At 51.5% G+C, this 23,910-nt stretch overlaps 10 protein-coding genes across 10 annotated transcripts; 5 read left to right on the forward strand and 5 right to left on the reverse strand.

Annotated features, from left to right (window-relative positions):
• Positions 1-92: 92 nt before the first annotated feature.
• On the reverse strand, positions 93-2,248 carry K460DRAFT_300188 (general substrate transporter). Its single transcript, XM_040929826.1, has 2 exons — positions 1,834-2,248; positions 93-1,761 (listed from the first exon to the last, which is right to left on the reverse strand). The coding sequence occupies exons 1-2, from the start codon at positions 1,933-1,935 to the stop codon at positions 259-261; spliced, it is 1,605 nt and encodes a 534-aa protein (XP_040792372.1). The 5' UTR covers positions 1,936-2,248; the 3' UTR covers positions 93-258.
• A 234-nt stretch (positions 2,249-2,482) lies between these two features.
• Positions 2,483-3,912, forward strand: K460DRAFT_300191 (uncharacterized protein). Its single transcript, XM_040929827.1, has 2 exons — positions 2,483-2,834; positions 3,031-3,912. Exons 1-2 carry the CDS (start codon positions 2,624-2,626, stop codon positions 3,780-3,782), a joined length of 963 nt encoding a protein of 320 aa, XP_040792373.1. The 5' UTR covers positions 2,483-2,623; the 3' UTR covers positions 3,783-3,912.
• A 630-nt stretch (positions 3,913-4,542) lies between these two features.
• K460DRAFT_360663 (uncharacterized protein) lies at positions 4,543-9,241 on the forward strand. Its single transcript, XM_040932312.1, has 7 exons — positions 4,543-6,404; positions 6,591-6,641; positions 6,691-7,892; positions 7,945-8,230; positions 8,294-8,317; positions 8,365-8,479; positions 8,571-9,241. Exons 1-7 carry the CDS (start codon positions 4,704-4,706, stop codon positions 8,867-8,869), a joined length of 3,678 nt encoding a protein of 1,225 aa, XP_040792374.1. The 5' UTR covers positions 4,543-4,703; the 3' UTR covers positions 8,870-9,241.
• A 6-nt stretch (positions 9,242-9,247) lies between these two features.
• On the reverse strand, positions 9,248-10,359 carry K460DRAFT_390464 (uncharacterized protein; the record flags this gene model as incomplete). The annotated part of the gene is made up of 2 exons (XM_040935782.1): positions 9,419-10,359; positions 9,248-9,366 (listed from the first exon to the last, which is right to left on the reverse strand). The coding sequence occupies exons 1-2, from the start codon at positions 10,344-10,346 to the stop codon at positions 9,248-9,250; spliced, it is 1,047 nt and encodes a 348-aa protein (XP_040792375.1). The 5' UTR covers positions 10,347-10,359.
• Positions 10,360-11,738: 1,379 nt separating this feature from the next.
• K460DRAFT_390465 (putative NAD dependent epimerase/dehydratase) lies at positions 11,739-12,713 on the forward strand (the record flags this gene model as incomplete). The annotated part of the gene is made up of 1 exon (XM_040935783.1): positions 11,739-12,713. One exon carries the CDS (start codon positions 11,739-11,741, stop codon positions 12,711-12,713), a length of 975 nt encoding a protein of 324 aa, XP_040792376.1.
• K460DRAFT_300204 (WD40 repeat-like protein) lies at positions 12,663-14,353 on the reverse strand. Its single transcript, XM_040929828.1, has 5 exons — positions 14,236-14,353; positions 13,862-14,174; positions 13,606-13,778; positions 13,263-13,543; positions 12,663-13,200 (listed from the first exon to the last, which is right to left on the reverse strand). The coding sequence occupies exons 1-5, from the start codon at positions 14,236-14,238 to the stop codon at positions 13,017-13,019; spliced, it is 954 nt and encodes a 317-aa protein (XP_040792377.1). The 5' UTR covers positions 14,239-14,353; the 3' UTR covers positions 12,663-13,016.
• Positions 14,354-14,694: 341 nt separating this feature from the next.
• On the forward strand, positions 14,695-15,379 carry K460DRAFT_399925 (guanylate kinase; the record flags this gene model as incomplete). Its single annotated transcript, XM_040936274.1, has 2 exons — positions 14,695-15,048; positions 15,113-15,379. 2 exons carry the CDS (start codon positions 14,695-14,697, stop codon positions 15,377-15,379), a joined length of 621 nt encoding a protein of 206 aa, XP_040792378.1.
• A 1,215-nt stretch (positions 15,380-16,594) lies between these two features.
• On the forward strand, positions 16,595-17,810 carry K460DRAFT_270948 (Poly(A)+ RNA export protein; the record flags this gene model as incomplete). The annotated part of the gene is made up of 3 exons (XM_040927691.1): positions 16,595-16,849; positions 16,910-17,379; positions 17,447-17,810. The coding sequence occupies 3 exons, from the start codon at positions 16,595-16,597 to the stop codon at positions 17,808-17,810; spliced, it is 1,089 nt and encodes a 362-aa protein (XP_040792379.1).
• A 745-nt stretch (positions 17,811-18,555) lies between these two features.
• On the reverse strand, positions 18,556-20,504 carry K460DRAFT_349965 (uncharacterized protein; the record flags this gene model as incomplete). The annotated part of the gene is made up of 4 exons (XM_040931458.1): positions 18,556-19,998; positions 20,046-20,129; positions 20,178-20,436; positions 20,497-20,504. 4 exons carry the CDS (start codon positions 20,502-20,504, stop codon positions 18,556-18,558), a joined length of 1,794 nt encoding a protein of 597 aa, XP_040792380.1.
• A 175-nt stretch (positions 20,505-20,679) lies between these two features.
• K460DRAFT_360667 (pheromone-processing carboxypeptidase KEX1) lies at positions 20,680-23,171 on the reverse strand. Its single transcript, XM_040932313.1, has 4 exons — positions 22,789-23,171; positions 22,652-22,733; positions 22,320-22,598; positions 20,680-22,268 (listed from the first exon to the last, which is right to left on the reverse strand). The coding sequence occupies exons 1-4, from the start codon at positions 22,950-22,952 to the stop codon at positions 20,874-20,876; spliced, it is 1,920 nt and encodes a 639-aa protein (XP_040792381.1). The 5' UTR covers positions 22,953-23,171; the 3' UTR covers positions 20,680-20,873.
• Between the last annotated feature and the right edge of the window lie 739 nt (positions 23,172-23,910).

Raw genomic sequence — 23,910 nt, forward strand, 5'->3', positions numbered from 1 at the left:
GTGAGATTGACCAAAGTAATTGTGGAGATTTGCTAATGTTGACGTGAAATGATGTTCAGCACGGCACAGGCTCCTAAGACTTATACACGAGTCTTGTCACAAAACTTTGTCAAAATGAAATGAGAAGGTGTAGCATGTTGCCATGAAGTGTCAAGGTGTGGATAAACAAATGTTCTCAAAGGTTGATTCTAATCCTTTCTGTACAGCGTCAACAAAGTGACTAACTAACATAGATGTATATTTACAAACAAGACTTTCTCAAACGCTCTCTAACTGATCCGCATGCTTGCTCTTCTCCACGAACACATCTCTCACGTCATCCTCTTGCTGCTTCAGCCTCTCCACCATGACGCCATGTGCCTTGACGGTGGGCTTGATCTCAAAGAGCTCGTCCATTCTCTCAAGCGGAATGCCCTTGGTTTCAGGGATCAGGAAGTACACAAACGGTACGGAGAGAATCATCAGACTGGCAAAGAAGAAGTACACGCCATATCCCATCTTGAGGAACATCTGGGGGGTGAATCGGGATACGATGAAATTCCAGAACCAGTTGTTTGCGGCGGCGGAAGCCTGACCGAGAGAGCGTGTCTGCTGAGAGAACATTTCCGAGTTGATAACCCAGGGCGTTCCGTTCCAGGAAGGCGTGTAGAAAGCGGTCCAGAGATAGAAGAAGAAGATGGCTGCGATGCCGCCAGGTGTTAGCTTGGCATTAGGCTTGCCAGCCTTGCTCGCGGGATTCGAGATCTTGATGTATGCTCCGATAAACCACATGCACAGACTGCCGCCAGTTGCGCCAATCATGAGAAGCTTCGTACGACCAAGACGATCAATGAGCCAGAGCAACCAGATGAACGTGACGATTGTCTTGACGACGCCAAAGAGTCCAGTGGTCAAAAAGCCAGTTGAGGTTCCCGTAATACCGATGCTCTTGAAGACCGTCGGCGAGTAGTAGTTGATGGCGTTGATACCACTTCCGTTTTGCCAAAGGAAAAGCATGCCGCCGAGGAAAAACCTATAAAGGACCTTTCGCTGCTTGAGTGCGACAAAGGGGCTAAAGAATCCAGGACCAATATGGACGCGGTCGTGCTCGAGCTGGGCGTCGATAGCCGCGATTTCTTCCATAATGTATGGGTCATTCTCGTCGAGCTTACGGATCCAGCAGAGATTTCTTATCGCCTCGTCGCGTTTACCGTTCGCAAAAAGCCAGCGAGGTGACTCCTTCAACCAAATAGCACCGATCAGTAGGCCTCCGGCCGGAATAAGTTGCACGGCAAATGGTATGAGCCATTGTCGGTGCGAGGGGGCCATAGTCTCTTGGAGGCCGTAGTTGATCCAGAAGCCGACCAGTCCACCGATTTGCCAACCCATCTCATAGATGCCAACTAGACGTCCACGTACGGCAGGCGGACTCAACTCCGAGATGTAAATGGGAACCATGTTCGACGCAGCGCCAACACCCAGACCGGCAAGAACACGACCTCCAATAATAAGGCCGAGTCCGCGTTCGCGATTCGCACCCAACATCAACCCGGCACCGAGGATGAAGACCAGTACCCAGATGATAAGGGACTTTCTCCGACCGAGGAAATGACTGGAGGCATACGCGCCGAAAGATCCAAAGAAAGCACCAGCCTGGTAAACAGAGACGATGTTCGCCTTGTGGAGCGCGAGATCGCTGGCACTCATCTTGTCGAAGCCAAATTCCGATACAAAAGAAGGCAAGGCCAATGTGGTGCCAATGAAGGCTGAATCATAACCAATCTACAAGGCCAGAGTCAGCAAAATGGCATAGATAGGAATGAAAATCTCGATTCTGGGTATGCAAAAACTTACCATGCATGATGCCCACGAGGCCACTGAGGCGGCGGTATACACACGCCAATTGTAGACAGACTTTGGCGTAGGCCTGTCTTCCACAAGAGCGAGAAGACCCATTGTGCAAAGTGCGTCCTTGTTTGGCTCGATGGGGGTGGTGTGCGTACCCTCGAGGTGGAGGGACAGGCAGTGATAGAGGAGTCTTGGGTTGAAGGGCAAAGCTAAGATATATTATATATCCCGACAGCGGATTAGACACTCAGCCCAAACTTGTTCGCGTTACCCCGGAATATTTCGCCGACGTCTCCCATTGTGGGGAACTAGCCATTTGGAACAGAGGTCCCCGCTGTCCCCAGGATCTGGCTTGCGGAGCTGTAGAGCTCGTGGGCGTGAACCCGGAAAAGGGGAGAGTGTACGCATGCACAAAAAACGCCATCTGGGGTGTCAGCGGGATGGGAAGGATGCCGTTTCGCTTGATAGGAAGCATGTTCGTGGTGGCGGGTTGTGATCATCCCATCGCTGATTGGACGCGGACAAGCCTCGGTCAACGCCTCGGGTAAGTCCTTATACGCGAGGACTTAGTGACCGACCGCTAGAGAACTTCTCCGATTTCGGGACAAGTTCATTCATCCACCTAGCGGAGATTGGGAAAAATCCTCAGACTTGGCGTCCTGCGGCGTAGAGACCGTCATGGCTAGTACTCCAAATTGTCCCCCAGTTCGGATCAATCAGCGGAGGACCATTATCCAAGGCCCCCAGACAGCTTCGCAAACTCGTGAACGTCATTATCTGCTAGCCGTCAATCGAGATGCCGGATACCGAAGGAAGAACGGTAGTTCCAGAAAGCTCCCATCTCGAGCGCCATGGGTACCTTTTCGGCCACCCTATCGCGCATTCGATGTCACCTCTACTACACCAGACTGTGTATGATGGGCTAGGCCTCAATTGGGCGCAAATCCCTTTAGATTCCCTTGACATGACCCTGTTTTTAAGGTTAATACAGGATCCGAAGTTTTATGGTATGTAGTTTCTACAGGATCTCCAAACGCTAATGCGCGCGTCCTTATCTCAAGCAAGCATAGAGCTTACATGAGGCTGTATCGCGAGCCATCATTGGTAGAACTTCAACACGGATGCGCGCCACCCTTTGAAGACCTTGTACCTCCTTGCAAGTGGTGTGATTTCCACTGACCTCTTAGCTAACCATGCTCCTAGGCGCCTCTGTGACGATGCCACATAAAGTTGCTATACTCCAACACCTTGATGGTCTAACACCCGAAGGCCAGACTGTGGGTGCTGTCAACACACTTTTCGTCCGACATGATCCTGAAACCGGCAAGCGACTGTACATGGGGACCAATACCGACGTGATTGGCGTGCGCGACGCTTTTTACTTTAATGTCAAGGATCCCGACTCGTGCGTTCACAGACGACCAGCCTTGATTGTTGGGGGTGGCGGTGCGGCTCGAAGCGCGGTATATGCGTTGAGCAAATGGATGAAAGCAACCAAGATCTATCTCGTGAACCGAGACCGTAAAGAGGTTCAAGCCATAATCGATGAGTGTACCTCAAAGGGCTATGGCGACGGGCTCATTGATGTATCGACTGTTGAGCAAGCAGAACTGTTGGAGGGGGCTGGTGCCATTGTAGCTTGTGTCCCCAACGTTCCAGTTCGGACGTCTGAGGAAGCAGAGGCAAGGCGCGTACTTGAGTGTTTCCTCAACAAGCCGCACAAGGGCGCCCTGCTTGAGATGTGCTATCATCCTTCGCCTTGGACTGAGATTACAGCTCTTGGCGAGAAGGCTGGATGGCAGATTATACTAGGGACAGAAGCGATGATCTATCAGGGACTGGAGCAAGACCGATACTGGACTGGGAGAGGCGTGGAACAGCTGCCAGTACAAAAAGTGCATGAAGCTATTGCTGCAGAAATGAGGGAGTCGCGGTTGTGTGATGTGGTCATGTGAGACGTTGCAACAGCACCAAGGAATTAGGAAATAGAAAGCCAAACATCTTTGATAAGATGTCAATGTTTGATTCCACGTGGGAAGTCGTAAGACAGAAGTCGATGCCCAGGTGTTCCCGTTTACTCAAGAGACGCTATACTACAACGGCCAAGATCGATCCTTTGGAAGATGCATCTGGAACGCCAGGCCGCTAAACTTCAAATGGCAGACTTCGGGACCCCACCCATCCACCATCGCCCTCAATTACATATGCACGCACACTTGGACTTGGACAGCTCTTTCCATTAGCCGCTCTATATTTCATCAGTGTCCACGGGTCTGTCTCTCAAAAGCCGGCATTACATGGCCCCGGTAGCCATGGCGGCCAATTGTTTCAGAAGACCCGCACGACCCGAGAGGGCTGTCAGTGAGATGGGCGGGACAACATGCCAGCCAGTAGCCAGCCAGGGACGTCTCTGAGGATGCAAGTAGTATAGTTTTTTTTTTAAGTTTTATATACATGTACAACGAGATGGGGTATCGCAAAATAGAGACGAGATAACACAACCCAGGAAATCCCCTCTACCAATGTAAATAGAAAACACGAGAAGCGTGACAAATGAATAGTATAGTATATATAGTTGGTAGGCTTCTGGGACACCTGAACTAATCTGCGCGTGTCGGTGCTAGTGTCGTAGAGAACCTGGTCGATGTACGCAAGGCGGCAAGGGCAGTGGCGATCGAGAAGCGTCCAGCCCTGTCCTGTCGCAAGAGGCAAACTCTCACCTTCAGGACCCCACGTCGTGGTCTTTGTCCACCTCACCAATCCTCGTTTTCATTCTCGAGCATGCTGTCGTCCACGGAACCTTTGTAGCGCCTATCTCGGTGCCCTGCGCCCGCCTGCCTTCTGTAGCACCCGAATAAACCCCGGCTTCGTTCGTCATGAGCCCGTCACCGCCGAGCGGGAGGGACACGACGGAAGAGTTGAACCGGGAGCGCGAGGAGACGCAGAAGAGCCGCTCGGATCTGAAGAGGGAGCGCGATGTCTTCTTGCTGTACGGTTCAGCATTTCGCAATTCCCCACGTCTCGATCAGGACGTAGAGAAGCACGTGCCCCGCCCATCTTCCGATTCGACACTGACGGCCCTATGCCAACTCACCGCGATTCGACTCGGATGCCAGCGATCCATGATCTCACTCCTGGACGATCATCGCCAGCACATCCTTGCAGAGGCTACCTGCGACCTGTCTCTTCGCCCTGGAGCTCCTGGGGATGCCCCCCTCGATCTGTGGCTTGGCAATGTGAGCATCCCGAGATCGTGGGGAGTATGTGAAAAGGTACTCGAATTGGATCCCCACGAAGCAATACCAGTCTTTGTCATGAACAACCCTGCGCAGGATGACAAGTCTTCTCACCGCGCTTATGTTCAGAGCCCTCCCGATATGCGCTTTGTCGCCAGCGCGGCGCTAGTGAGTCCCTCTGGAGCTCGAGTGGGAAGCCTCAGTGTTTTCGACAACAAACCGCGTCATGGCCTGTCCGAGACCGAAATGCGCCTCCTGCAGGATCTTGCCGTGACCGTTGTTAATTACCTAAATCTGTATACCATCAAGGATCGATATCGACGCGGGGAACGATTTACCCGAGGCCTGACCTCTTTTGCCAACGGGGCGTCAGCTTTGCAACCATTTGGAAATGCCACTCAGCGCGATACTGTAGCTCCGCCTGGAATGCCCTCGAATGACTCTTCGGTGACTCAAAGGGACGTACCTTCTACAGAAGCTATGAAGAACGATCATTCACCAAGGCATCTGTCTCCGCCACCATCGACAGCGTCCCAGCGACCACCTGGACGACAACATTCGAAGTCGACCTGGGAAGAATCTGCTCGGCACAGATCAATCAGCACTCTCCAGGATAACATATTGCCAATGGACTCGAAAACCATGTTCTCGCGTGCTGCCAATGTTTTGTTGACTTCAAGCGACGTAGACGGAGTCCTCATCTTGGATGCTTCAGTTGCAGTAAATGGACAGCGCCGTACTCCCGCTGGTAACGAAAGTAGTACTGAACCTCCTTCAGAGTCATACCATTCGAGATCCTCCTCCAGTGACGAAGAGGGCAACGAAAGCCCAGGCAGTACTGCAGGGGCTCCAGGTGGGATACCGCCAAAGATGTTCTCATCATCAAAAAGGTGCCAGGTGCTTGGGGTTGCAACTAACGCAGAGTATGGATTCCTCCTTGAATCAGACCTTGCTCGGCTGTTACACGAACACCCTCGGGGTAAAATCTTCACCCTAGCCGCTGGAGGCCTACCCTTGAGCTCAACTGAAGATTCGGCTCTATCAAGTGCTACTAACTCTGAAAGAAGTAATTCAGGGGTACCAGTACCTCCGAAGCGCAAGACCAGAACGCGGGCCCATAAAGGTTCAAAAGCCCTGCAGGGAATGTTTCCTGGCGCTCGTAGTGTGGCTTTCATACCTTTTTGGGATTACGAACGGTCAAGGTGGTTTGCTGGCTGTCTTTGCTGGAGCAACAGCCCATACCGATTGCTCTCTGCTTCTGTGGATCTCGCCTACTTTAAAGTCTTCAGTCACTCCATCATGAGGGAACTTTCGCGGCTGGATGCTATGGTACTGGGTCAGGTACGTCGAGTCTCATGCATGCTTAAACTAATCTTAGTCTGTCTGAAGCACTTCGCATAGCTCCTCAAATGCCTAATGGGGCTGGGAATGGCGTGCAAAGTACTCTAGATGTGTTTGTGATTTGCGTCGCCGCCGTGGCCCACTTATATCAGAGAATCACATTGCTAACCGCCCTATCACTTTCAGGCCAAGACAACTTTTGTGGCATCGATTTCGCATGAGCTCCGCTCGCCTTTGGTACGTTGTCGCCCATTTGGAGACATCTTACAGGAGCTTACTCCTGCAGCACGGCATCCTGGGTACATTGGAGTTTATGAATGACACGACTCTCGACTCCTTTCAAACTAGTATGCTCAATTCTCTGAATGCATGCGGGCAAACCCTCCTTGACACTATCAACCACGTCATGGACTACGCTAAAATCAGCGAAACTAGACGAAAAGTCTCGTCCAGACGACTGAAGGATGTGAACACAGTCCAACTGACCTCGAAGCCACTCAAAGGTCGTCGAAAAAAAGATTCTGCATTCGACTTCAGCATCGTCACGGAAGAAGTGGTGGAAGCAGTATTTTCAGGGTCCTCATACGTTCCGGTGGCGCCTCCGCTAATGGAAACACCTTCATCTCCCTCGGGCGAAACGTCGAGCTATTTTGATGGACGCAAAAGGTGCTTCATTGTGCTCGACATGGTTGGTGAACAGGACTGGATTTACAACTTCCCGGTTGGCTCTTGGAGACGAATCGTCATGAACATATTTGGCAATGCTCTGAAGTACACTCCTTCGGGACACATCTACGTTTCCCTAAAAGCGAGCGATTCGACGAAAATCACAGATCCTCTCACCACTATTACTCTCACAATCAAGGATACGGGTCCAGGCATGAGTTCTCTTTTCCTCGCAAATAGAGCCTTCCAACCATTTTCCCAGGAGAACCCACATGCTTCAGGCACGGGATTAGGACTTAGCATTGTCAAGCAGATCATTGAAACTAATGGTGGAAAGGTCGAAGTCAGCAGCAGTCCCTCCACCGGCACCAAATTCACGGTCAAGCTAGCTCTTACTAGGTCGGAAGATACTGCTCAGCTTGCCACAGTGCAACGTGCACAGTTCCTGTCATACCTACCGCGGTTAGAAGGCCGACGCATCTGCATCCTTCACAAAACGATCGGACAAATCGCTAACCAGCCGGATGTTTCACGGATAGACGAGGGCCTCATTCACTTCACTAAAGCTTTGGCAACAACATTGGAGAAGCATCTAAAGATGGACGTTTTCTTAACGTCAAACTGGGAGGGCAACGACACCGATATTGTCATCTGCCCAGAGCTCTCTTTCGATTATCTTTCCGCAATCCGCCGTGGGAGGGTCAATGACCAGCGGGCGCCAGTGACAATTTTTGTCGCAATGGATGCACTGGAAGCGGCCGTTCTACGTTCCGACGCGCGGATATTAAATCGCGAATCTGTAGTTGAGATTATAACGCAGCCGTACGCCCAGAGTCCCCATCTCGTTTGAGATTTTATCACTGACATTTTGCAGGTGCGGACCGTACAAGCTAGCTTTCACTCTCAACAGATGTCTTGATCGCTTCGCCCTCGATGAGGAAAACCTTCTTCGTTCCAGCCCATCAAACGCATCAAACCATTCAAGTCTCATCGAAACTGCGGGACTGGAGCCAGTGCCGCTGTCTCTGCCACCGAACGTATTACCTTCTACTTTCACGTTGCCTGCCGCCGCTTCTTCCACAGCCGGATTTTTGATTGTTCAGTCTGCAGGTTCTTCAATGGACGGGAAAAGTACACGTACACGGCACATCCTCATTACGGTAAGAGACTCGGTGTACGAACTGAGTGGAAGACGCACACTAACTCTATACTTCACTTTTCAGGATGACAATTTGATCAATCGGAGAGTGAGTCAACATTCAAGCAATTTCTGACAATTTGCTAATAACACAAGCTCCTTGTTGCGTTCATGCAGAAGCAGAACTTCCTATATCAAGAAGCCACAAACGGGCTAGAGGCTTTGGAAGCATACCGGGACCGCGCGCCCAAATTTGACGTCATCCTTATGGGTAAGAGAAAGGCCTTTCTACCCCATCATCTATACATACCCGTTCGAACTATACAAAGGATATTGCGCTACCATTGCTAACTGCGTCGCAGATGTGTCCATGCCTGTCATGGACGGGATGAGCGCCACACGTGCGATTCGCGAGTACGAACAAACTAACCATTTACAACGATGCTGCATCGTTGCTTTGACAGGTCTGGCATCCTCAAGTGCCAAGTTGGAGGCACTGAGCTCTGGCATCGATCATTTCATGACCAAGCCAATCAACTTCAAGGCGCTAGAAGAGCTTCTTAGGAAGGAAGAAGATAAGAGGAGACGAACCGCCGGAAATGCGGTAGCCAAGGACGAGACAGCCCTTGAGCCCCCTGCCGAGGATGTTGCCATTCTCTGAGAATCTCAGCAATGCGTCAACCAAATACATGATAAAGTTATTACTATTTCGAGGAGAACAATGCCCTTGCTCTCGAAGGACGCTTGATGCCTTGGCATCGCTGTAATCGAGATAAAAACATCCTAGGTCGCATTCTAACGATCTGCTTCGTCGTCTTCGAGGAGATAGACAGTGCAACATGGCCTCGCTACCCTACGCGGACGACAAGGTATGATATTATTCGGTCCCTGGGCGAAGTATGCGAACATATCAAGTACAAGTACGGATGTATGGGTTAATAAAGGAGGTAATATAATCATTACAGAGGCAGTACACGCGGCTTATACAAGAGAAATGGAGTATCAATAATATCATTCTATCAAAATACCAGCTAAAAAACTAAGCACTCTCCTTCAAAGTGATCACGAACTGCGCCTCTTCCAAGCCATACAGCACTTTTCCGTCCAGGACCCAGTTGAACAAGCATGCTCCGCATCCGCTCTGTGCGCCAAAAGGATCTAAGAGCGAGTCAGCGAATGTCCTGAATCCACACCACAAGGGAACATTTACTTATCTCTACAAGCTGTACGCGCCCATTCTCTTGAAGCGCGATATCGAAGCTAAACCCATGCTTAAGCAATAAACCCCTGATCTCCTCATCTAATTCTGTGAACGTATACACAACGATTTCATCAAGCACCTTCTGCGCACCGTCTTGCACAAGCTCAGCAATCCGCTCCAGGCTCCACCCCCACGGCGCCTCGAACACATACGGCCATCTATACTGGCTAATAGCACTAACCGCAAGAAGCTCGGCGTTGATCTTCTCTCCTCTCGCAGCAGGCGGCGGGACGAAAACCCTAAACTCCCTCCCAGGATCCATACCCTCGTCCCACGGATTCAGCACCAACTTCAACACCATCTCCCTTTCTTCTTTCTTGGCGTCTTGCTCCTCGCGCTGCAGACAGCCGTATGCGCGCATACTCGTGCAGAGCTTGGTGAGCACGTCCTCCATTGTAGAAGAAGGGAGTTTACCGCTGACCGGCGAGTCCTTGGGCGACATCTGGTCGAGGCGGATAAACCATTTCTTCGTGCCGTCGAGGAGCGGCATTAGTTTCTTCCCGGATTTAGTGCTCTGCCATGTTTCGATTACTTCGTTTAGTAGCGATGTGTGGATCCGGCCTGATGATACCCATGCGGAGTGGCATGTCATCAGATCTTCGTAGAGAAACGAGGGGATGGTTACTTCGTGGTAATCAGTCATGGACTGGCTGCGAGCAACTAGGCGGTGCCAGAGGGTATAACCGTATGGCTTCCATGGCGGTGGTTCGTGCTTGAAGGTAGGTGTTTCGGGCACGATGGGTAGGATTTCTTCGCGGGAGTGGTCAGCGGTGCTGAAGCGCTGGGAGCGGGATGACGGGTGTGAGGAATCTTGAGTTGCTTTGATGGCTGCGGCGTCGGCGGCGACTAGGGAAAAGGGGATTGTGCGGATCTGCATGTTTGTAGAGTTTATTCCTTGCTGTTGTGGTTCCAGAGTGACGCCTTTGTTCTAAGTAGTTGTGGGTTTGGTTGGGAACGCGGTGGAAGTTATAAAGTGATTATGTTAGGTGGTGTTGACTCACCGACCGACTGAACCATGGGTGAACCGTTAAGGCGACCCTTAGTCACCATACAAAAAGGGCGCTGAACTTTATTGAAGTACCTAGTTTTTAGCGTGGCCTAAATGCCTTCGACGAAATTTTGCTTGAAAGCCGAAAGTGTAGAGGTCGTCGAAGACGTACGTACAGGCCTATCTGTTGTTAGACACTGCGCGCCTGCTTTCACAAACACTCCATAAGTGTGACACACCAACAGTCACTGTTATTCAGAGGGCAAGCTGTGTCCTTGATGAGCGCTAAACTCACGCCCCATCTTCTTACTTGTTAATTCCTTACTTACGCTTGCCTCGGCTACTTGACAGTAAACCCATCTTCGCAAGTAGCCGAGGCATACATCACTATGACAGTATTGCAAAATATCTCTCACCCAATAGCCTGCTTATTATTACTCCTTGGATCTCTAAAGCAGTATACTCTCGATTACCGAGAATTGCAGACATATATCTCTGTGAGCACGCTTCGCCTGTCGTGCATGAGCCGGGAGATAATAAGCCCCGGGATCCTAAGTAGCGCTTTCTTTGCGAGATAATTGGTGCTCATGCAGTTTTCTCTCATCTCTTTGTTCTATAATGTATCGGGGGGATTCTTAGGAGATTTATGTGAATGCATTGGCCGCGTTGCCAACAAATTGAGTGTGAGGTGAGTTGTAGAGTGTTTTGCTTGCTTGACCGACCATCTTGAGAGTATCAACCTATCATGGATACCATGTCTCCAAAACTTAAACGACTAAAATGTTCCCTTCATTTTTCTCAACCCAAGGCTCGATGACGGTGTACGCGGATGTTCTAAATAGGGTTTCCTCATTCGTGCCTCCGGAAATACGAAGCGTAAATCCGATATCCCAACCAATGGATGACGACTGCTCGTTCCACTACAGGATATGTAGCCATATGTATGATTGGTCGGTGCCTGAAAAGGCTTTGGGGTGGTGGCTTTGTAGGCAGAGCGCTAACCTCCAGTCGTATACACTGAGGTGAAATCTTAAGATTCTGTACGAAAGATGGTTACTGCCTCACTTAATCGTTGACGCTATTCCCGACTTTTGGGAGTTAAACGTCACGACTCCATTTTATAGCTTGTTAAATCCGAGGGGCGAGGGTGGTGGTTGCACACGTAGCTGCGTTTCTGTTCCTCCTGGATTCATATAAAGACCGCTCTGTATCATCTCCAGCAATCCAGCTTCATTCAGCATTCAATATTCAATCTTTTCTTCCAAACACAACTCACAGAAAATGCCTCAAACAATATTCATCACAGGAGCCTCAGGCTACATCGGCACTGTTCTCACGTCCCATTGTATTGCCTCGGGCTACACCGTCCGCGCCTTATCTCGTAGCTCGGACAGCGATACAAAATTGCTTTCGCTGGGCGCGATTCCTACTCGTGGCGGTCTCGCTTCGCACGATGTCCTTACGCGAGAAGCCTCTTCCGTAGACATGGTCATTGCCCTCGCCGATGCACTGGCTGGAAATTACGGAAATATGACCATGGAAGAGCGGTCTGAGATCAACAACGCAGCCATCGCTGCTTTGGCGGCAGGTATGGAGGGCAGTGGAAAGCCGCTTGTCGTCACCTCAGGCACTCTACAAGTAGCCGATGACCCACAGGGCAACGAGACGGACGAGACAGCGCCAAGTTGGCCAGAGCCTATATTCGGCGTGGGAGTTGAGGCGACCGCTTTGAAGTTGAAGGAAAAAGGAATCAGGGTCTCCGTTGTTCGACTCGCTCCATGGGTGTACGGAAGAGGTGGAAGTGGCGTAAGATTGTTCATGCAGGGCGCAGTGGTGACTGGTGAGCTCATCTATGTCGATGATGGCTCAGCGCGTACAACCACCGTCCATGTCGATGACGCTGCTCGCCTATTTCTTCTAGTCGCGCAGAACGGTGGAGTGGGAGAGATATACAATGCTACGTCTGAGACGCATGTGACGTTTAAGCAGCTCATGGAAGCTATAGGGAGGACTATCTGTGTGCCGGTCCGGTCGCAGTCGTATGCGGATACGGAGGCGACGAGAGGACGTTTCATCGCGAGCTTCTTGAGCCTGCAGAATAGAGCAAGTAATAAGAAGGCAAGGGAGGAGCTTGGGTGGACGGTGGAATCGAAGGTGGGCATTCTTGATGAGATCGCTGTCGGGTCGTACGTCAGTGTGGTGAAGGAGTTGCGAGAGTCGAAGGCTTCCAAGGTGGAGCTGGACGTTGTGGATTGATATGCTGTTCGTTTGTTGGACGTAGGAATTTTAATCAGGTGTTCAGGGAATGGATCTTGATGTGATTGATCTAGAGTAATCTTTACCTCGTTATCATTGAACGGACATATACCTGAATGCGCGACTGGATGTCCTTTGCGCATCCTATATGTCAATGCAGCAGGTATTACCTCACCCGGTGGTTTCTCGTTCCAGGAGAGACCATTATGTCTCCGCTTCGTGAGGCACGTACCCTTCTGTTGTTCACCGTAGCTTCAGCACAATTGTGCTGAGAAAAACTCACGCCGTATATAGAACATCTCTTCACCCTGCTGCTTCACGATAGAAGCTGATCGCGTTGTTGCCTCCCGCCAATGCAAACATCTCGCTCTTCGTGGGAACTTTTGGCAACCACTTCGCAGTCCACAGTGGCTTGTCACCATGTGAGTGCGTCGCAACACATGATCGAGTTTCAATGCGCCAGACCTTGGCCTTTGAGTCATGGGACCTAGATGGACGTCAGTAATCATACTAGTAACAGGCACCCTGCCAGCGATTGTATCGGCCTACCCTGATAGCAAATACTCGCCGGTGTCGCTCCAATCAAGAGTGAGCACCCAGCCTCCATGGCCAGTGAAGTTGGCTACTTGTTCGCCTGAATTGACATCGTATAGTGCGATGATCCTGGCATCACCTCCGGCTGCTAGCAGCTTCGATGCTGGTGAGAAGGACACGCTGCGAACGGGATGTACGAGACCAGCTAATGAGTGTACAAGGCGGCCACTTTCGTTATTGAAGACGTAGACGGATCCGTTCTCGTGCCCTGAGGCGGTGAAGCTGCCGTTGCGGCTCTGAAGAAGCGTCAGCAACTGGTAGAATAGTACTAGAGTGTGAGATGAGAGTTGAAACGTACCAGATCCACACACAACCCAAAGCTGCCCTTTGTCTCATATTCCCTGATCCTTGGCATACCCTCTTCCTTGTTCAAGCTCCAAACATTGATCTTGCCATTGATGCTGCTGCTCGCCAGATACTGGCCATCCGCACTCAGCGCAATTGCCCATATCTCACCGGGCTTGTTCTGATCTGTAACTTGTATCAGCATTCCATCCCGAAAGTTCAGGAGTCGTCTGTCTTGCAGATGCAAAGAAAGCACGAGGCATACCCACCAACAATCTCCCCATCCTCACTCCACACACCGTCCTCATCCTGACTCCATATCTTCACCTTTCCCTCAAACCCAGCACTTGCAGCTTTCCTTGATTTCTCTTCTCGAGCAGTCACAAGGTGGTGAATACCAAGCGGGTGCGCCTTGTCAAGGGTTTGTACCAATGGAAAGTCGGGTTGAGTGGTGTCGTAGACATTGATGCTGCTTGAGCCGGATGCAGAGAGCAATTGTGTGCTTGTCGGCGCTACGGCGAAGATGTCGCTGGCCTTTGGATGCGCGGCATCGACTGTGTGAAGGGTGAGGTATTGTTTTGACTGTTAAGAGTTAGTTTGGATACCACAGTGCTACGCGCGACAATGGAGCATCTGAACGTACCATTGTAGAAAGAAGTAAGCTTGAAGCTTATAGCACTACGTAAGGCACTGAGAATGCTACCAGGACATATGAGCATCCGCCCGAAGCGTGTGATGTGGAGGCTCGAAAATAGGCGACCGGAAGCTCGATGAGGTCAGTACAAACACACGAAAACGCGATGTCACCGGTCCCGCCAGCCCACTTCGCCCCGCAATGCAAATGCGCCAAACACTGTGCGGCACACGAGCAGGACCCCTAGCTTCACCGCCAATCACACTGCGCAGTACCTAAGTTTTAGGAAATGTTGTTGCCTCGATGCCATTGACTTTCCAAAGAAGCCTAATTTTCTTGTCTAAAAGCCTTGTAAAGAGTTCACAAACCCGCGTCGTACCAAGAGCGACGAGTTTACGATTGCGGCACGCCCAGTCACCATACAACAACCTAGTTTTCCCCCGCGCCTTCTCTCATACCTCCCATAAAATGGCGCCCCTCGATCCCGCACCCGTCGACACCCAAGCCGTGAAATCGCACCGCCCCATCGTCATCTCTGGGCCCAGCGGCGCCGGCAAGTCGACCATCCTGAAGCGCCTGTTCGAGGAATACCCAGACAAGTTCGGCTTCAGCATCTCGCATACGACGCGAGGGCCGCGAGGAACAGAGAAGGATGGTGTCGAGTACTACTTTGTCACAAAAGAGCAGTTCCTGGCCTTGGTGGACCAGAAGGGCTTCATCGAGCATGCGCAGTTTGGGAGCAACTTCTACGGAACCAGCATCAAGGCCGTGAACGATATCGCGGAGAAAGGGCGGATCTGTGTGCTGGACATTGAGATGGAGGTACGTTCCCGTGGCTGTTTTATTTCAAGTACAGGTGTTAGAGCGTAGGCTTACACTTTCACAGGGCGTCAAGCAAGTCGCGAACCACCCAACGTTTCCGCGCCCACAGTTTCTTTTCCTCTCACCCCCGTCTACTGAGATTCTTGAGAAGCGATTAAGGAGCCGGGCGACGGACAAGGAAGAGGATATCCTGAAGAGACTCAACCAGGCGAAGGTGGAGATGGACTTCGCCAACAGTGGAAAGGCACCGCATGATAAGATTGTGGTCAACGATGATCTGGACAAGGCGTATCAGGAGGTCAAGGAGTTCATTATTGGCAACGAGGCATAGCGGGAGTCATCGAGGCAGATCGAAACTATCGTCAAATGACCACTAATATGCTCTTCAGAGGTAATGACATAGACAATGATACCACGACACGATAGAAGGCAGAGTAAGGCACAACATTTGACAATCGTATGCATTGAATTGGAAAAGAAACTATCTAAGCCATAGGGTTTTTCAGATATTGTTTAGAAAATTCAGCAAAGGCCATCCTACCACTTTGGGATTCAGACAGCCTCAGTGCTTGACTCTATTTCTATTGTGATCATCACGTAAACCTGTTGAATGGCTGAAAGAATCTGGCTTGTTCGACCAAGCACGCGTAGCCCGTCCATGAACCTGATCAGTGAAGAACAGTTCCAGGTGACGCCTACCGACAGACCCGAAAAAGTGTGGGATGAACGTTCCTCGCATCAAGAATAAGCCCCATTGAGTTACCTCCCATACGACCCGTTTTACCGGGACGCGGGAAGGCAATCGCATAACCATAAACTGGACGAGAAGACCCTCCCCACCCAACACCTTTCGACATCTCCCTCCTCCTCATATTCCTCAACGTCCCCTTAGCAACACAAGTAAGGTAACTAGCGGACTCATATCATCGCCCAAGTGCCGGCCCCTCCACCCGCGGCGTCGAGAAAGTGAAGAATAAGAGTGCAGACGGAAAAGAGAGCGAAAGATGCTGGAGGCGGTAGGGAAGCCGCGCTTCTATGGCGGTTCGTTGCTGAAAGTGCGATTCGCAAGGAATCGATGTCCGGGGACTTTCTCCCAAAGCGTGCGGAAAGAGATGCCAAGTGGCACTCTGTTTGTGTGCTTCGTTGCGATTCTTTGAGCGAGGAACGTTAGAGAAGGAGAGTTTGAAGACGAGGAAAATTATTTAGCTAGGGCGGAGGCCGGGGGAAGGTAAGACCGGTAGGCAGCGCTAGGCGGAGAGTGGGCTGGCGCCTGCAAGGATGCCTGGAAGCTTGGGACCTGCACGGGTTTCTTTGCGCGGCGCGTAGGGTGAAGGACATAAAGAGATCACGCTGGAATCTTTATTGCGAGCCTGTTACTTTACTTCACACCACGAACTCGGAAAGCTCCGCAACTCTATCTTTCAGGGTCACCCGAGCGCGTACAAATACCCTCGCGCCCCAACTCTCAGCTCGAACAACAGAGCTCCACCACCGACCAACAAACACCAATTCAACCCGCCCTATTAGCGGAATATAACCACAAAAGATGGCACTCTTCGGTCAGAGCAGTGCTGCCGCTGCAAGCTCTACTACTGGAGACACTAGCAAAGACGTCGAAGTTCAACAGAGCCAGCTCCCATCAGACAGCATATCCGACCTGCAGTTCTCCCCAACAAACGACTTCCTTGCAGTAGGTAGCTGGGACAAGAAGGTCTACATCTACGAGATCAACAACGGTGGTGCGCAGGGAAAGTGGCTCTTCGAATGCCAGGGTCATGTTCTCGGGCTCGGATGGTCGAAGGTACGTTGTTTATAGCATTCGCATGAGACTGAGTCGATTAGTTGCTAACATATGCTGTAGGACGGCACGCGCATAGCAGCTGGTGACTCAACCGGTATGCTTAACATCGTCGACTTCTGCACTGCCCCCGCGTCCGGTCAGATCCCCGCGCAGCAAGCCAAGGCTCACAACGAAGGCATCAAATGCGTGCGCTGGTTCCAGTCCAACGGCAAAGACTTTGTTGCCACGGGCTCTTGGGACAAGACGGTCAAGTTCTGGGACTTGCAGGGTGCAGAGCCTGTTGCTACGCTACAAACTCAGGAGCGCGTATACAGCATGGACATCAAAGACCAGTTGCTCGTGATTGCGACAGCGGAGAGGCATATCCACATGGTCAATCTGAACGACCCAACCAAGATCTACAAGACGATCACGAGTCCCTTGAAGTGGCAGACGAGGGTGGTCAGCTGCTTTAGCGATGCGACGGGCTTCGCCGTGGGGTCGATTGAGGGACGATGTGCCATCCAATACGTCGAGGACAAGGACACTAGGTAAGCTCTCTCCAACCTCCAAGTATCTTCAAATCGCAAATGAATGAAAGCTAACACATTCCTACAGCCTCAACTTCTCCTTCAAATGCCACCGCCAACAAGACCCTTCCGCCCGTGACGTAGCAAAAGTCTACTCGGTAAACGCCATATCCTTCCACCCACAGCACGGCACCTTCAGCACCGCCGGTAGCGACGGCACCTTCCACTTCTGGGACAAGGATGCAAAGCACCGCCTCAAAGGCTACCCCGAGGTCGGCGGCTCCATCACCGCCACAGCATTCAGCAAGGACGGCAATATCTTCGCGTACGCCATCAGCTATGACTGGAGTAAGGGCTACTCTGGCAATACTGCGGGGTACCCGATTAAGCTGAAGCTCCATCCCATAATGGGAGATGAGTGCAAACCCCGTCCGGGCAGCAAGAAGAGGTAATCTCTAGGCAAACTAGGGGTTACGCTTTTTTTGGCTTGCTTGCTTGAATTGCTGATACGCATGTGTCAAGTGGCAGTAGTGACGGAACGATGCAGCAGCTGAGGCGGGGCATTTCGGTTTAGTTACTTTTACCGCATCCATCCCTTCCAATACCTGGCGGTTAGTTACACCAACATGGGTTAGAGCGTTTGATCAATTGGACTGCGCATGTGCTAAAGAGGGGAGGAGATGATATCACGGTTGGGGTTTACTTGTATTAGCATTAGCGTTATGGCTGGTTCGGCGCATTTAGGATGAGTATGTAAGCGCCCTCCTGAGGGGCTCGTTTTGGATGGGACGGTATAAAACATCAATCTTGTGCATCCTCAGTCCATCGTCTTTGTGCTCGATTAAATTGTAATGTGACGAAAAATGTCTTTACATGTGAGACGATGAAGTGAGTGAGTGATGGCACTTGTTTCAGTTGGAGCAGCAGTACAATGTGACGCGTTGATTTTTGATGTTATGATACCCTAAACCATGCTATCCACATCTAATGTAGGCCACCAGATGAGCCCAAGGATGTGCCCTTTTCTCGCCGGGATAATGTGAAGTCGAATCGCCTGTCTAACGCCCAACACCAAGTTCCAATCCATCCCAAGACGCCTTGTTCGCCATGTGTACAGCACGGTAATACCTTTCGAGCATCGAAAGTATAACCTCTCTTCAACATTCCATGCTTCCCAATGTACTCCGTATCGTGAGTCTAGGTACCCACGGCTGCAACATTCTCCACTCCCTGTCCTCCGACCCTCTGTTTCTTCGCATCCGGGCCATCGCCACTCGCAACCCCATTTCCGTTCGTGCCCGTATTACTGACATCCTGCAACGCAGGCCTATCCCTTTTTAGCCCATTAGGCGGGCCGGCTCCGTTCGCGAAGGTAGGCGGTTTGTATGCCCCCCGATTTGCAGTAGGACTCATAGCGTAGTTGGGCGCACCGATTCGTCTGTTGGTATCTTGATGTGGGTTCACAAAGTTCGTCGAGCGTCCGAAGCCTGCTCCTGCTCCACCTGGTACAGCGGGTCGTGGTGCCGCTGTACCAGGTGGTTGCGGAGCAGGGGGAGCTCCCACTGCTTCACGTTTGATGGGGACGCTCCGCGCATGATCAACTCCAGGAGTACGTTGCTCCTTCGGAATGGGAGATTCCACGTGAGGATTGAAAGCCGGGATATGGTTGAGAGAAGGCAGGGTGTCGGAAGCTTGCAAAAGTTCGGCAGCACGGGATGTTACAAAGCCGACTGACGGTCGGTTGTTTGATGGTGGCGCATTCGCGGCGGGCGTTGTAGTGCCTTGCACTTGCGGTCCAGGACGCTGCGGGTTAGGTAGTTGTTGTACTTGCGGAGGTGTTGGTCGAAGAGGTTGGTTCTGAGCAGGTTGTTGAGGATTATGCTGCGGTTGACCAGTCTGTCTCGCAGCGGCCCCGTTTTCGCCAGCTGGTGGAGGCATCCGACCACGGTTCGCGTCTGGTCGATGTTGATTCTGCTGCTGGACTGGTGTTTGCGGATGTCGCTGATTTAATGCATTTGGCGGCGGCTTATTGGGTCCTTGGTTTGGTTGATGTTGCATGCCAGGCTGGCCACGCCCGGCGGACGTAGGCTGCTGCATCCTGAGATTAGGCTGTCGAGGGGGGCCAGCATTTCGAATGGGTGATGTGCGAGCGGATGACACGCCTTGTGGTTTGGCTGCCTCGATAGCCTTAGTTGCTACTGTATCTGAAGCAGACGGCGCCTCGAACGAGAATTCATCGCGATGATGCTCGGTCATGTCCACTTCATCAAACAAGTTCCCGTCAAACTCATCGTCAAAGTCCGCCGACACTGACTCGCCTAAGTGCTCGGTACGAGTCCTCAAGACCTGATTCGGGCGGATTGGCGTCCTATGCGGCTCCCGCTTCACAAGTCCCGGCTCTCCCTGTGCAGGTAGTGCGAAGGTCGCATGCCGGTACAAGTTATCTTCCTCGAACTTGATGGGCTTAACCTTCATAGCTTGGACTTTCTTCAGGTACTCTTTGTCGTATAAGCAGTTACCGAGGACGTTTCCGAACGTGCGTAAAGAGCGTTTCAAGCCGTCTGTGGCTGCCTCCTTCTTTGCCTTCTCGAACGACGCAGCTTTGCCTTTCCCATTCTCGATGGAACCGTAGCCAATGTCCTGTCCAAGTTTAGCGTGTGCCAGCGACAGCGCAGTAGTTTGCTTACCTCGTGGTATGTGCCGTCCTTCAAAGTGATCCTCACTACTATCGAGAGACCGAGGCTGACTTTGCCATTCTGATGCTCATCGACCTGCTATGGTAAGTCTGTGCTCTTCTCCTCGGTTGTGTGTAATCGTACATAATCGATCTGCACCTGCCCCAGCGAGCTGGACCAGCCGTTGAACCCAAAAACCTCGTTTGCGAGGGCTATCGCCTTGTTCCCCTCCAGATACGCCACTTTGCCGCCACCATTTCCGGGTCTCTGCGATATGAATTCGGGGCCGAGTTGTTTATTTAGTCTGCTCTGCAGGGTGGCAATTTCCTGTGCTGTGAAGCCATTCACGACGCGTTCTTCGAACGGGTTCTTGACGTCGCCGCCGTGGTATTGGTCGCCTGGCCTGCGATTTTATTAGTCAATATATCCCATATGGCAAACAAGAGAAGGACTTTGTACATACGCAGGCATCGTCGTGTTATCAGTATGTCGAGTGCATAGGGCCCCGCTGGAGTGAGGTTAAGGCTTGGTGCCTGAGAATGACGCGTCTTGGTATGGAAAGAACGCGCGCGCATTGACCTCGTTCACCCGCACTCACGTGATGAACCATGGTATCCATCGATTGCAGCACTATAAAAACTAACGCGATTTGGATGGTATGTGCTAGTATTAAGCATAGTAGCTGTTTCTATTATGATACTCGTCCTAGGTCCCATAAATCGCATCATGGTAAATGTGTACTTCTACGCCGCAGACGCCTGCAATGCATGTCCGGTCAGTATCTAGCCCAGTACCTGTCCCCAAGGTATAATGATGCGCCGCAGAAATGCTCCAACTTGATCATGATCGTTCTTTTCTTCTGCCAAATTCGCTCCCCTCCGCCTCATCGTCGCTGTCGCCTCCTAGACTAAAGGTGGAATCATTCTGTGGCACCCGGTCTTTCTCATTCGACCTGACGTTCGAATGGCCGTTTGCTGAACTCTTTCCCTCATTAAGATCGTCGAGCTCCCTTTCGTCAAAATCTGCTGCCTCGAGATCCTGCCTTCGCTCTTTTCTCCTGAAATTATCGAGGCCCATACCAGTGAGCAGAGATTCGCGTCCCTCATCGCCATCATCACCCTTGTACCCACTGGCAGCACGTCGGTTACGCCAGAGGAAGAAGACCCAAAGACCCGCAACGATGATGACAACAACAAGTGCGACCTCTCCAGATCGGTAGTAGGCTTTCCATTCTGCCTGCTTGAGCTGCTTGGTCTTATCTTCCTCGGCTATGGTGGAGTTAGGGTGGCCGCCAACGCTGGTCATCGGGCCCTTCTCGCCATCAATTTGACTATCGGCTGGTTTCCCACCGATCGCGCCAATGTCGACCCCCATGAAGCGGTCTAGCATGTCTCGCGTACGCCTCGGGTAGTCGAAGGGAACCATGTGGCTGGAATTGTAAAAGACAACATAGGTGAGGTTTCGCGCCTCTTGCCAAGTGCCAGCAGCTTCTCCTTCGAACGTCCAATCCTGCTTAGCACTCAAGACACCCGGGGATACCTGGAAGCCCTTTCCTCCGTTCCAGCTCATGTTCTCGATCATCGCCTCGGTTCCTACGTGGTTGCAGATGAAATCCTTGTCGCCAGAGAAAAGAAGAACCGGGATTTGTTCAATGAGCTCGGGCATAAACTTGACGGCAGGTTCACTGTTCTTAGCACGGAAATGTCCAGAAACAGCTCCATTGCACTCTTGCCAACCAGTCTTCTTGTCGGGATTGATATGGAGAGCCTGAATAACCTCTGGTCGGCGAAGGTAGGGCGTGACGTCCTTGAGATCCGGTGGCCAGTTCATTCCACACGACGAGTCGTCTCGTAGTCGGATGTCGTACATGTTGACGCATTGGTTCATTGGGTCGGCCTCCTTATCCCTGGTCTCATCGAGAATCGCAACCATGATTTGCTCACACTCTGATGTGTCTATGTGTTCATGGCCGCCCTCGTTCAGCTTGGAGACACATATTCTCTGCTGATTCTCAACACGCCGGGCCATATCCGTATCAGCCCGCATGAGACCATTCTGGTAAGCAAAGGGTATGTAGGCGAGATATTGATCGACGGGCGATATCCAACCATTTCCGATGAGTAGACCCTTGAGTGCCCATGGTGTCTTCGACTGGTTGTTTTTATTTCGATTCAGTATTGCGCGTGCGATGTAAGGTATGTGCTGTCCAGCATATGATTCACCAGCGATGTATAGCTACGTTTTGTGAGTGAAGTCCCAAACACTTTCATGATCATAGTGACTCACATCATCGTGCTCGTATTCGGGGAACAGCGCAAACCACTTCTCCAAAAATATCATCATGTGGTCAGCCATTTGGTTGAGATCGGTAAGATAGCTGTCCGTATTGACATAGCTGAAGCCCGTTCCCACAGGCTGATCCACGAAGAGCAGGTTCGAGAACTCGTCCCACGAGCCATTGTTGTATTCCAGGTTGCCGCCTTCCCGTACTCTGTATGGTCCGACCTCCATCATCGCGCCGTCCATCGAGGAGCAGCCGGGTCCGCCATTCAACCATAGTACTGTCTCCACGGTGGATTAGCGGTGGGAGAGAAGGGTGGATCTAGGAGGTAACGTACTCGCTGTCGATCTGCAATGTGGCGATTCTCGTAGTGCCAGAAGAAGAGATTACCGTTGTGCTCCGCATCGACTTCGATGTGTCTGTCGCAAAGGTTTTAGTAACATACTCTCATCCTTATCAGAGAGACGTAGTTACCCTGCATGCATCTTCAATAACGGCTGTGGCGCCCCAGGTAACTCGTGAATAAAGTAGTCCGCCTGTGTTTTCTCTGCCGCGACACTCGGTATCCACGATAGTGTCGCCAACAGTCCTCCTACTAGCGCTGTCCGCCATCGCGACGAGGAAAATATGAGGGCCATGGTGATGCCGCGTACAGGGTCTGATGCCGGGGAGGATCCGGTGCGCTTTCACTATCGCATGGGCAGTCGTGAACGCAAGTGGACGGCTACAAGGCGGAAGTACTTCTAGCGCAGCGAAAGAAACGCCCTTTTGTACTGTAAGATCAAGGCGCTGGAGTTGCTAGATGTTCGGAGTTCGAAGGTGTGGATTAGGTGGCTCTTGCGGCGGCTGACGAGTCCAGTTGGGGTCCGAGCCAGGGGCAGTGGTGGTAAAGACAGGCACACGAGCGTTCCACAAGAGGGATGCTGTTAACAATCAAAATGAACGATAGACAAGCCAAAATCACAAAACGGACAAGTTCAGCATCCTCGATATAACAACAGCAGCCCTATTGAAGGCATCTTGGAGCTTTGTTCCTGCTGCGCCAAGCATTCGTTCGCGGGCGGGAGTGACCCAATCAGACCTCAAGCGCCCAGTCCGGCTACGTGAACCTCCGCGTCTCGAAGTCAGCTCCTTCGATCCACAACGGCGTTGCGTATTGGCTCTGACACGGTTAGAGCGTTACTCCATGCCTCAACCATGTATCATCCACTTCCTTAGGCCTCAGTCTTAAGGAGGGTGCAGGTCTAGAGCTTGACTACGCGTTCTTTGCAGTCCGCAGTCGTTTTGCATTCCAAGACACAGTGTGCACAATTATTATTGTGTGCGACTGGATTGTACAGTATTTCTGAATAGCAAAACAAAAGGCACATGTCTGTGAAGCCATCTTCGAACTTCTTTCCAGGCTGGCCGTCAGCAAGCCGCTGGATACAGTGGCCTTCAATCAGTATGTTTTCCGCAGTACCCAACTTGGACCTCGTTTCCCGTCCAGCATCACACCAGCTACCATTTTTAATACGCAACTTGCTATTCGAATTTCCAGAAGCAGAATGTCTAGAGCACTCGTCGAATGCTGTGTGCCACAGTGGCGCAGACCAA

The sequence above is a fragment of the Cucurbitaria berberidis genome (assembly GCF_010015615.1).
Source record: "Cucurbitaria berberidis CBS 394.84 unplaced genomic scaffold K460scaffold_1, whole genome shotgun sequence".
In the NCBI taxonomy this organism is placed as follows: domain Eukaryota; kingdom Fungi; phylum Ascomycota; class Dothideomycetes; order Pleosporales; family Cucurbitariaceae; genus Cucurbitaria; species Cucurbitaria berberidis.